This window comes from Rhinopithecus bieti, unplaced genomic scaffold (assembly GCF_001698545.2).
Source record: "Rhinopithecus bieti isolate Rb0 unplaced genomic scaffold, ASM169854v2 scaffold_11110, whole genome shotgun sequence".
NCBI lineage: Eukaryota > Metazoa > Chordata > Mammalia > Primates > Cercopithecidae > Rhinopithecus > Rhinopithecus bieti.
The window spans coordinates 120,171-133,517 of NW_016806890.1; the positions used below are offsets into that span (position 1 = coordinate 120,171).

Below are 13,347 nucleotides of genomic sequence, written 5' to 3' on the forward strand. Positions count from 1 at the left end.
AGTCCAGGATGAGTGTTCTGGTCTCCTCCTTCCAATAAAAAGTGATTATTGGCAGCTCTCGCTTTAATGCCAGCTCACCAGGAAGTCAGTCCTAGTGAGGGCATGTGAGAACTATAGAAGGATTGGTGGTATGGATTTCTTTTAAGATATTGCCCTTCCCTCTCCTTCTCTACCCTTCTCCATTACGTCAGGGGTTTGTTAGTCAAACCACCAGGTAGAACATTTCAAAGGTCACAAGACAAAAGCAATTACCAGTACATTTTTGTTTCCAATTGCAGATTTATTTCCACACACACTAAAAAAATCTATGTTGAAGTTACAGAATTGCCATGAATGCTACACACCATTCAGACTCAGCAGAAAGCCCACAAGAAAAGCACAAAATGAATGCACTCAGCTGCCCCTGTCCCCTGGTGACTAGGGAAGGACAGGCAGAGCCATGTAACAGGGGAGCTGACTCTTTGGGAGGATAGGAAAGCCCAGGGTCAAGACGAAAACAACACAGACACTGCACAGTGAGGCAGGGATAGATCATGCTGGTGGAAGGAAGGCCCTAGCGTCCCTCCTCTTGCCCAATAATAGCACACCATTTGTGAGTTTGCCCACTGTGTCCCCAACAGCAATGCACAGATACAGTTCTACCAGCAAGAGCACAGAAACACAGTAAGAGCAAAAAGCAAAGCAGTTTGGGATTATGGGTTGATTTTCAGCCCAAGACACAAAGCCAGCTCGGACTTCTGAATTTTTCCATCCTTGTTCGCATCGCAGTGACGCAAGAGAATCTCGCGGAACTTATCAAGGTCCACCCCGCTGATGCTGGGCTGAGGGCGACAAAAGTAACATGTTAACAGGCAAGCCAATGATGTTCCCACCCTTTAACACCCTCTCTGATGCTCTCTAAGCTCAGTGTCCTGCCTTGGAGGAGACAGGCCACAGGGAGTGAGGGAATGAGTCTATCGCCTCATCCCACCAAATGCTACCAAAGATAAGTTTTCTGCCAACAGTTTCATTTCTCAGCATGTCCCTTCAGGCCAAAAAACCTTTACTTCCACATCACTTCCCTGCAGTTCTTAGAGAAACACTGCCTTATTAGCAAGCATAGTAAAGATACGTTGCCTCAAAGTAGAGAATTATGATCATAAATTTCTGCCTTGCTGCACTGATGAGAGAAGACACATTTCATTATCTCCCTGTAGGAGATTTTTGTGCCTCTGGTTTAAAAAAAATGGTTATACTGAATGTAAATCTAAATGCACATGTGGTCGAGCTAGGGATGTAACATTTACTCCAAGGGATATGTTAGGGGGCAAGAAAGAATGTTAGCTAGAAATATGATACATGTTAGCTAGGAAAAGTTTTTTACTTCAAGCTCAAAGGCCTGCAAAAGTGAGGAATGCTTTAACAAATTGATTCTCCATAGGTTACTCCATTTAAGCTTCACAATAATGCTGGGAAGTAAATAATTCCACCTCTTTTACAGATTAGGAAACAGAGGTGCAGAGAAAGCTTAAGCTTCCTGCCAAGCTGGAAAGTTGTGGCAGCATTTTTGAGCCCAAGAATAGACCAACAGTCCTCTGACAATTGGAGATAGTCCTCAATAATCCTCTGATTCCAATTGAGTGCTCATTGCAAAATTTCATACCATTCTCGTGGAGAAAAGGCTGGCCTAAAGAAACTACATGAGTGCTGATGCAACTGTGAATAAACGTCAAAATCAAAGAGCTCATCCTTCAAAATGGATCTCACGTGGCTCACTGGCCCTAAATTTTTTTTTTTTTTTTTTTTTTTTTTTTTTTTTTTTTTTTTGAGACGGAGTCTCAGCCGCCCAGGCTGGAGTGCAGTGGCAGTGATCTCAGCTCACTACAACCACCGTCTCCCGGGTTCAAGCGATTCTCCCCTCTCAGCTTCCCAAGTAGCTGGAATTACAGTCACCCGCCATCATGCCCGGCTAATTTTTGTATTTTAGTAGAGACAGGGTTTCACCATGTTGGCCAGGCTGCTCTTAAACTCCTGACCCCAGGTGATCCGCCCACCTTGGCCTCCCAAAGTGCTAGGATTACAAGCGTGAGCCACCATGCACAGCCACGGGCCCTAAATTTAAAATAGATCCAAGTGGTCCTTTTTTGACTAGAGATGACAGCTTACTCAAGTTTCCTGAAAACCAGCACCTTTTTCTTTTTGGGGCTTTCAGAGCTCATCCGAACCAACCAATCAGAACTCAGTTAAATTAACCAATCAAGGCTCAGCTCTATTGACCAATCAGAACTCAACGCCAACAACCAATTGGAACTAAGCAAGTTTGAATCCTTTATTTGCATAAACAGAACTCGCTGGAAACCTGAGTGAGCACTGACTGTAAGATTCAAACCCCTTTTGTTCTCTGCACCCTGGTTTACACTGAAAAGTGTGTCTTCCATTTTCCCGTTTTTTCTTTTTTGAGACAGAGTTTCACTCTTGTCACCAAGGCTGGAGTGCAGTGGCTAATCTCAGCTCACTGGAACCTCCAACCTCCACCTCCCAGGTTCAAGTGATTCTCCTGCCTCAGCCTCCCAATTAGCCGGGATTACAGGTGCCCACCACCACACCCGGCTAACTTTGTATTTTTTCCGTAGAGATGGGGTTTCACCATGTTGGCCAGGCTGGTCTCAAACTCCCGACCTGTGATGATACGCCGGCCTCGGCCCCCCAAAGTGCTGGGATTAGAGGCATGAGCCATCATGCCCAGCCCCATTTTCAAACTATTAACGGGAATAAAGCCTTTCCACCAAATTCCTTTTCAGAAAACTTGTGTTCACAAATCTAAATTTAAAAGTCAGTATACAGAGAGAAAAATCAAAAAACAAATTTAGTCAAATTTCCAAGCCGCTTGATTACTGGAGTAGTTTTATAAGTGAACAGAGAAGGCAGCCACCCGCAGGTTTGATTTCAGGGGCTCTGGGAAGCACTCTTCATTACCCAACCCTGCCGCAAGGTTTTTTTCGTTTCCAAAAACAAAATCACTAAAAACGTCATCAGTAGGAGAAAAAAAATTGTCCCTTAACTAGCGAGCCACATTAAGGCTCGTTAATTTGCACTGTCCAATGGGGCAAATGACTGACACCAAATCTATTATTGATAGCAGTTTTTAAATAGAAGGGAGGAGGAAACAGCAAAAGAAATTGGGAGCCAGATGGCAGAGCAGGAATAATAAACACCAGAGTAGGGCTGGTGTTCAGAGAGATATCAGGAGCTGAAAGTCTGGGACCAGAAGATAAATTTGATCGACTTCACTCTTCTGTGGAGAGTGCCCTGAATGATTAGATTCTGAGGCCACAATGTAGCTCGATCTGTCAATAGGTTCTCTTGTAGTTCTCTGCCAGTACCAGGCAAGTGTAGATGTGGCCCGAGGAAATAGGGCTCAGAGGTCCTGAAAAGAGGCTGCATTCTGAGACCCCCTGGTGGTCTCAGTTCATTTGTTGTACAGTGCAATGTGGGAATTTTTGCTTTTCACCGTCTTCAATGACTTGTTGCTAAAACTTTTCTCCACTAACTGGCCCCAGGATCCTTTTGGCAAATCCCAAGATTAGAAAAATACTCAAGTGGTAGTCATTTACAAATTAGTGTGAATTAATTTGCCAATGTATTTACCTCATTCAAACTATTCTAAGTTTGTTTTTGTTTTGTTTTGTAATTGAAGAATAATGGGCTTTGTTTCCCATCATAGTAATTATTTCCTTCAAGTGAGTAGAAAATATTTTTGGCATATGAATGTATGTGTGTTAGGGGATGTGGGAATGAATGTGGATGTATGTAAGGGAAGTTCCTTCAGACCTTTTGAGTTATGTTTTTAATATTGAACAACTCAATATGAGTCAGGAGACCTAAATGCCACAGCTCAAAAAATGCACGTGTCACTGAAGACACATCACCAGAAACCCTTGGAGCCTCAGTCTTAACAACAATTTTTATAACAAGTGACTAATATAATTGCAGATAGGTTCCTGAAGTAAAAGCTCTAAATACATTAACTCTAATCTTTAGAACAACCCTAGGAGGTTGTATCTACTTTCATCATTAATTCATAGATGAGTAAACTAAAGCACAGAGAGGTTAATTAACTTGCCCACTGTCACACAGCTGAGCCATGTCAGAACCAAGATACAAATCCAGGCAGGCAGGTCCCAAAGTGTATATTTTTCATCACTACACTGTATCATAACCTTTCATGTAAAAGTGTAATTTTTTCCTCATTCATCTCATAGGACAGTGTGAGAGTGGATCTGAGATAAAATTGATTGAAAAATGCTGACCTGTCTCCCTTTAATCCTGGCAGTTGGGGGACCTTTGGGTCTGGCCTTCTCTTCCCAATTCTTGCCTGTAGTAGATACTCAATTATATCTATGAAATTAGTGAATGACTATCCTCAAATGCAGCCTTCCTATTTTTGTCATACAACTACCCTTTCCTGTACATTCCAATTCTCTTAAAATAATTAAAGTTCATATCCAAGCCTTCTGTTAACCAGCACTCCACAAATCTCTATCTTAGAGTCATCATGACTCCAACACTGGACCATATTCTGACCACTAAAGGAACTGAATTAGAGTTTCACTGATGGTAAGTGCATTTTATTGTAATCCACTTAAAATAATTCTCTATTAATCAAAATATTTAATTAACCAGAACCTTATTCTCTAACCATGCAAAATTACGACGTTTTCTGTCTCCAGTTTACTATTTATTGGCCACAGTGGTGTTTGAAAACATTGAGGCGACAGGCAGAAGTTAAGATATTATTGCTTTAGATATCCATCCAGGTCTCTACCAACAAGCCTCCGCTTGTTTACAAATTATCACCTGCCATTGCTTTTTAAAATGAAAATAAGAAATTACATTGGTGTTCCTTTAGGATCACTTTACTAGGCAAATGGAAATGTCTGCTCAGATACTGGAAAGTCTCCTAGCAGTGTTGTAATTTGAGAAGCTCCAGGAAGAACCTCTTCAATCTTCCAACTTTCTTCCCATCACCATTTCCCACCACCCCAGACATTCTTTTGTTAGATATTCACTCTTTGGGATTACGATTTCTTCTCCTTGCCACCTGTCCTCTCTTTTCAGTTTTTCATCACCCAAGAGATGGCAGCACATTAAGTCCCTAACTTAATAGTGTGAAAACATATACTATATATACCAGAATGCTATCTTCCTTGATAGACAAAGCTAGGTCAAAATGAAGTCATCATCAACTTTCTGGGTAGTGAGGGGAAGAAAAGTCAGGTTGGAGGAAAGGACATTGAAGAACGAAATGGGACAACACACCTGCTCTTTCTTCAGATGTTTGCTAAAACTTGACAATGGAACCCAGGAATTTTAAAGCATGCAAACCACTTGATTTAGTCATTTTATTCCTGGGACAAGGCCAAATATAGAGAAAGATTTTTGCACAAAGATATTATTGCATTATTGTTTTGAATCACAGACATGGGACACCATCTAAATTATTAGTAATAGGGGAGTGTTTAAGTAAATTATGATCTAACCACAGGTGAAATATTATGTGGTTACTGAATGACTATTACTATTATTCTATAATAGGCTATATATAGTATGATCTATATTATATATAATATACTATTATATTGTAATGTCTATTATTCACTATAATCTCAACCATATAAAAACATACATAGGAGAGAAGTCAGTTCACAGTCAGTCTGTTAGAACATAGAGGTTATGCTTCTGTTTTTTCTGGTTTCTGTTTTCTGATTTCTCTATGACACATGTCTCATTTTTACAATTTAAAAGTGAAAAGAAACATTTTTGCTAAGGGCTAGCTCTTTAGAGAGGCACATGTTAGATTCAATCCTTTATTGAATCTATCAATAAAAGAGGTATTGTCCCCTCTTGCCAACCATTTTCCTTGGCAATAGCAGAGAAAAAGCAAATGTGGTGTCCATCAAGGAAAAGAAAGAACTTTAGGGAGGCCTGTGGGCAGGAACTCCCATCACTTCCAGGCAGCCAATTTATTTGGCTTCCAAATAAATTGGGGTCACTTCTGGAAGCCAATTTATTTGGCTTCCGATGGTACTGTTCACATTTATACCTTCTCTTGGGAGATCTTGAATTTCTTGCCATTCTACTTTCTAATTTAAGCTGTGGATTCTTGTGTTGGTTTTTATGCTGCTCTGAGTGAGCTACAGATTGTTAAAAAGTCTTGTAGGTCAGGCGGAGTGGCTCACGCCTGTAATACCAGCACTTTGGGAGGTGGAGGTGGGCAGATCACTTGAGGTCAGGAATTTGAGACAAGTCTGGACAACATGGTGAAACACCATCTCTACTAAAATTACGAAAATTAGCTGGGTGTGGTGGCGTGCACTTGTGATTCCCAGATACTCAGGAGGCTGAGGCAGAAGTATCACATGAACCCAGGAGGCGGAGGTTGCAGTGAGCTGAGATCACACCATTGCACTCCAGCCTAGGCAACAGAGTGAGATTCCATCTCAAAAACAAACAAACAAAAATCTTGTACAGAAGTTGTTGTGTATATGATTAACAATATTGTATTGTATACTTGGAAATTTGCTATGAGGGTAAATGTTATGTTAAGTGTTCTTGACATAAAACAAAACAAAACAAAACAAAAAGACAGAAAAAAAAGGTGGAGGGGGTAGCTAGAGAAATGTTTGCAGATAATGGATAAGTTTATGTCATTGATCATGATGTGGTTTCATGGATATATACTTATGTCCAAATGCATCAAATTGTATACATTAGGTATATACAGTGCTTTTTAAAGTGTCAATCATATCTCAATACATTTGTTGGAAAAAGAGAAACCATGTTTATTCCTCAGGGACCTGCTATCTTATCAGATTGACAGAGGAAAGACTTGGGTGCCATTTTTCAGAGCTTGGGGAATGATGTGTTTTGATAACCTAATAATCTTGTTCATGTAAAGTCAATATTACATCATATATGATTGTCCAAGAATTAAAAGACTATAAGATAAGCTTACTTCAGAGTTATTACTGCAAACACTAAAAACCCTGACCCAGACTTTGTAACTGGGCCAGCTTCCTGCTGACCCCATGGTATATGCTCTCTGACAGTATCTTTGAAAATAAATTCCAAATACTGATTTGTTTACTTCTCCCATGGCCCCTTTTTATAAAATGAAAATAAAGAAAAAAGTCACAGGAAAGACTCTGTTTATAAAGCCAAGAAATGTGAAATTCAACTACTGGTCATCATTTGACTACAGCATACAAATTATATGGTGAGTATTTTTAAAGAAACCTAGAAGACTAAGGAAGGTCCAGTAAAGACTAGGAAAGACACAGTAAGTGTATGCACCTTCAATTATTGGAGGAGAACATTAATAATGAACTACTGTGTACATATGTTTTAGCTCAACAAATCATCTGGAGAATCCCAATAAATTCCTTCTGAATTACTGACCACAGTCTGACTTGGTCCCTAGGAACTAGCTCTGTCTCAAATTGGCCTGATGCTTACACTGAGAGGTGCCTTTGTGCTGCCCCAGCAGCTCCACAGAAACAGAGAGGCAAAAAGGGGCGAAGATCTTCACCTTCCCATAGAGGTGATATAAATCCATTGAAGAACGAGGCTGATCTCTGCTTCCAACTAATTTTTTGCGTGGTCTAGAATTTTTCCCATCTCTTTCATTTTCTCTGGAAAAAATGTCTTGTCTGCTACATTGTTGGTTTGGATTTTACTTCTACCTCCTCCTACTGGCCTTTGGAAACCATTGCCAAACTCAATGACAATTGAAAGGCAGAGTTATTGAAGATTATTAAGATTATCCAGATTCAAAAATCATGATTTTTTACGAAGGGATCCAGTAAAATTATACTGATTATAGATATCTGGGCTTTCTCTTAGAAAAATCATATGGAAATAGCAAGTATCATAGTCACTGAAGTTATGACAGCTATATCACTTTCCAGATCAATATGTGGTATAGCTAATATTTTTTGTTTTTAATAATAATTTATTACCATGGTATTAATTAGTGAAGTAACGCAATATCAATTGCCTTATGCAGATTTTCCTCCTGTAATCTTCATGGCAACTTTATGGAAGTAGGATCTATGACAATTTCCATCTTCCAGATGAAAAAACTGAGGTTTGGAGATGCAAAATAACTTGCCCAAGGTCTCACTGGCAGGGAGTGGTAAAATCAGGCCTGGAACCCCAGGGGGTCAGCCTAAAATCTGAATTCTTAGCTTGAATTCTCATCAGCTTCTTAACTTTTACTTGCCTTTATTTTCAACATTTTTCTATAGTATGCAGAGATAATTTTATAATCAGAAAGGAAGCAAAAATGTTCAAGCTATGCATACTAAAATATGTTAGTAAATTGCCATCTGACATACCTATCTTTTAGAAGTTTTCTTTTGTACTGGTTTTTTTTACATTATTGTTTTGGACAGGAATATCCAGTAGAATGGCATAGACATGCATTGAGCTGCTGATTCCTTTTCTGAAATTCTCTTTCAATAACTATTCTCAAGCTGAGAAATGTACTCCAAATATTACAGCAGCTTTGTTCCAAGAAAATAACAAAAACTATTACTTTTGGGAATCATTCGATATCCCAGGGTCTGTGATCAGTGTTTATGTTATTTCTAGTCAGCACACAACCCTGGGAAGTAAATATTGTGCCCATATAACGGATGAGAAGACAAGTATCAGAGAGATTGAGTAACTTGCCCACAGATATACAGTTCATAAATGGCTGATCTGGAATTAAAGCTCAGATTTGTCACAGTCCAAAGCACTGTTTCCCATTTTACACTGCCTCATCTACAAAAAAAAAATTCCAATCAGTTCTTTTCATAGCAAGGGAAAAGAGAAAGAAGGGAGAAGGACCAAAATGAGGTTACCAAAGAGGAGGAGCAGCAGCCACCCCCAACCAAGGCAGCCCCTCCGGAAACCACCGCTTCAAATTCTGTAAATCGGATGTATTCTGATTCAAGCAGAGCCTAATCCCTCAGCCCAACCCAGCTGCCTCCCACAGCCTGGTGAAGACGTGGGATGCTGCAAAACTGTTTTCAGCAACAAATGACACCTCTGACCTGAGAAAAAATTGTTTCCCACAAGTATGAGACTAAAGAAAAGGGGGAGCAAAGAAGAAGAGAGGTTGATTTGGTTAATGACTGATTGCTCACTGTGACTGTGCATCCATACTCACAGCTGGGCTGTGTGTGGGGGCCATGGAAGAGCAGAAGGCCAGAACCTCTGTGGAGGGTGGTGGGATAGAGTGCAGTAAGGTTCCAAAGCCCCCAGGCTCTACACTCAGGCAGTCACTGCCCCTGGATCCAATGCATAAGAGACCAGGCAGCTCTCTAAAAACTGTCCCATTCATTCTCTCAAAAGCAAATTAAAACTCTAGTTTAGCAAATGCTGCCATGCAACTTTAATATTCCTATGGATAACTGCTCAGTTTCTATTACAGAAGCCATTCTGGCATTAAATAGATAATGGGTGAAATGGGATTTTCCTCTAGCAATCAATATAAAAAGCAATACCACACCAATACCCATCAATTATTCTGGCTGTGCAAATGCCTGTGAAATCTCCAACAGGAGCAACAAGAGAACGAGGAAAAGAAGAGGCAAGGGACCCGTTGGGATGAGAACAACAAAAGAAGGGGGTCACAGAAGACGTCTCATCAGGCTAATTAGACATCAGAGAGGGTTTTATCCATGCCTGCTCTATCACAGTACACAAACTTTCTGGAGATTCATGCAAAAATTGATATCTGGACATTTTTCAGCTGCAAGGCTCCATAGTGTTAATCGGATTTTCAAAGAAGTCTGGAACTCCACAAACAGCTCATAATTGCTACTCTGATTTTTTGCCATCTGGGCTGACCAGAAAAGAATCGTTGTGTTCTGAACAAACCTCAAAAACTCCCTGAGGATACAAGACTACTAAATTCATTATCTACACAATCCCATGGAAATGGAAGAATTGGAAATGATCTGCTAAACTGGATCATGCAGCTGGTCAATACAGTTCAACAGGACCTCGAAGGAAGTTTTTTAAACGCTGTCTATCCTACATAAAACAACTGTGTGATGTAAATATAATCTAAATTTCATCCGCCCCAACCTCAGCAATGTCTTAACCGATAAATAACCATCTTAGGCTAGGTATTAGATAAGCCTCTTAGTAAAAAAAAAATATATATATATATACACACACACACACACACATATATATATATACACACATATATATATAATTCTGAAGGTACGTTTTATTACATGAAATTCAATTAAATGTTTTAGTTATTCTAATAACCAAGTCTAAAGGGAAAAGGGACTTTCTGTAACCAAAAAATAGAACAGAAAGATATTCAGTGGCACTGCAGTCCTTTGGTAAAATAGGTGGCCTTTAAATGATAGTAAAAAGATACCTGTATGATAACTTCAAGTAATTTAAACTACAATCTTAAGAAAGCGAGGGAGGTTTATTGGGTTTTATAGCAATTCAAAGGTTATTAAATAAACTGCATCCCTATATTTTATCTTTGACATTAACCTTCAGTCTTACTGATTCCCACACATAAACAATGGAATCAATCAAAATGACAATCCCAGTTCATAATAAGAAGAACCTGCACTCACCTGGACCAGCTCCATCATGTCTTTGACAAACCCATCCACTTCTGGGCCTTCTAGGGCTCCCGTTTTACTCTGAAAAGGAAAAGATCCAATTGCCTAAATATCATTTTCTTAAGCCAAAAAGCAAAGGAATAAATTAGATAAATAAACCGTATCAGTATTCTTGTGTGGCCACAAATAGATTTAGAAGTGGCATGTTCCAATTTATGTTCTCCATGCAGGACGTGAATGTTCCACATGAATTAAAATAACTCGTTGAAAACTACTCCATGTAACCAAATGAGAAATCATACTTTTGAGTTCCTCGGCTTTTGCAGATTGCAGTCGTATGTCATATATTGACTTTATTTGCTTCCCGGGTCCTAGGCTTCAGTTTAGATAAGTGTTAATTGTACATAATATTAATCCTTTGAGGTATAGGTTGAAACTTTTTTATCTTGCCCTATAATTTGGCAATGATACGGTGATTACTAAAATATTTATTTTAAATCCAGGGAGACTACATTGAATGAACATGTTAGAATTATCATTTGGTCTGTACATGAGACCCTTTATTCCCATTTTATAACACATGCAAATATGAACATCTATAAAATACAATACATATTAAAGTATTTGTTTATTCTCTAAAGTTCCACTATAATAACTCCTCTGCTCTCTTTGTGATTTCTTAATCCTGAGCCTTTCACATATCATTTTTAAAATTCCATTCCCTTAGTGTATTTACCAAACACTTATATTGTACTTACCAGGCACTCTCATAAAAGCTTTCTAAACCTGAATTCATTTAATTCTCATAACATCCCCAGAAGGTAGGTATTATTATCCTTATCACCCTACTTTTACAAATAAGGAAAACAAAGCACAGGGAAGCTAAGGAACCTGCCCAAGGTCCCATAGGTAATAAGCCATGATTCAAACCTAGGTAATTGGTCACAGAACTCACATGTTTAACCACCTCTATGCTAGACTGCCTCTCCCAGGTGATGCTGTTTTCTGCTCAGAACATGACACATAATTATCTAATCTGATTAGTTTCAGGGAAACATCCTTATAATCTTTCCCAACTTTTTTTCTGCTTTTCTACTTTTCTTCCTTCTTACATCATACTATCTTATCCTTAGGAAATTTAATCTCTTTGCCATACTTTGTACTTACACTTTTTATTTTCTCCCCTTTTCATCAAATAATTGGTTCTACAAGAAAAATAGTTTTATGATAAATAGGTATGACTTTTCCTCTATTTCTTTGGGTTGAATACTGGGTTGGGAGGTTGTATGTTTTTGTGCATGATTATAAATGAACTCTTTGTCCTACAAGAAGGAGAAAACTTGTAGTTTGGGCCCGAGGAGACAAAAAAAAGTCATTTTTTTTTTCTTTTCTCAACCATGTGTACTCCTTTGGCTATTTTTACTTTATTCTCAGAAGGTCTGTAGAGAATTTGAGGGTACCTTGACCTAGAAACACACAGATGGGATTGTATTCATCATGTAAGTTTAGGGTCTGTTGGGTAAGATGGTTCCACATAGGGGCTAAACAAGGTTCCTACTCAGAGATGGCCAGCACAATATAAAGAGACACACTTACAACATCATAGTGGGCAAAGATTTTCTCAAAGTCCCTTTTCCTTTCTTCAGTAGAACAAGCCTGTGTAAGGAAAAAACATTATGTCAGTCCAGCAATGTGACAATTCAGCTGTACAATTCTTCCAGAGTCCTGGGCAACTTTTGTAAACTTTGAGTCAATGACCTTTAAGATCCCTTGATTCCACGCTGAGCCTTGTCTGTTTCTAAATAAGTTATAAAGTAGAGCAAATAGATCCCTTCCTTTCTTCTTTCCTGCTCAAATCCGTAGAGAAACAGCAATGACATAAACCCATCTAGAGAAATGTCACTACTTACATCTATTTTAAATTGGAGAAGGAAGTTTTCCTGAAGAACCAGAAGCCAAAATTTAAAAAAAAAAAAAAAAAATCCACATAAGGATCATTCAGCTCTCAGTTATATGAAAATTTATAGCCTTGGTGTGTGGAAAGTACAGGCAATTTCCTGCAGAACAGAATAGGTACTTGAAAGACAGAACTTCCTACATCACAAAAACAGAGAAATTAATTGGGAAAAACTCGTAGAGATTAGTAGTCACCACAGACTTTTAAAAGTTCATCTCGGTGGAAAATGCACAGTAATGGCCTTCTGGAAATTCTCTCCTCCATAAAGCAATGAGAAAACTGGAAAAAATAGTCAAAATAATTTTCCCAGAGCTCTGGAAAACAATTAAAGTCTTGCAGCAATCTGGGGAGTGTTTACTCTAGAAAAAAACAGCTAAATCTTTCTTTTCTTTTCTTCTTCTTTTCCCTTTTTTTTTTTTTTTTTTTTTTTTTGAGAAGGAGTCTCACTCTGTCGCCCAGACTGGAATGCAATGGTGCGATCTCACCTCACTGCAAGCTCTGCTTCCCAGGTTCATGCCATTCTCCTGCCTCAGCCTCCCGAGTGGCTGGGACTACAGGCGCCCGCTACCAGGCCTGGCTAATTTTTTTGTATTTTTAGTAGAGATGGGGTTTCACCGTGTTAGCCAGGATGGTCTCGATCTCCTGACCTCATGATCCACCCGCCTTGGCCTCCCAAAGTGCTGGGATTACAGGCGTGAGCCACTGCACCTGGCCCCTAAAAGGGCTGAATCTTGGTTAGAACAATGACTGTAGCATTTAACTTGCCCT

The 13,347-nt window shown here is 39.1% G+C and overlaps 1 protein-coding gene across 1 annotated transcript in view; it reads right to left on the bottom strand.

Annotated features, from left to right (window-relative positions):
- Positions 1-259: 259 nt before the first annotated feature.
- SCGN (secretagogin, EF-hand calcium binding protein) overlaps positions 260-13,347 on the bottom strand; it is a 50,449-nt gene continuing 37,361 nt past the window's right edge. The window contains exons 8-11 of the mRNA XM_017878498.1: positions 12,533-12,579; positions 12,219-12,278; positions 10,635-10,703; positions 260-821 (exon numbers count right to left, since the gene is read on the bottom strand). Of these exons, the coding sequence (XP_017733987.1) occupies positions 693-821; positions 10,635-10,703; positions 12,219-12,278; positions 12,533-12,579 (305 nt within the window). The 3' untranslated portion in view covers positions 260-692. The remainder of the gene's footprint in view (positions 822-10,634; positions 10,704-12,218; positions 12,279-12,532; positions 12,580-13,347) is intronic.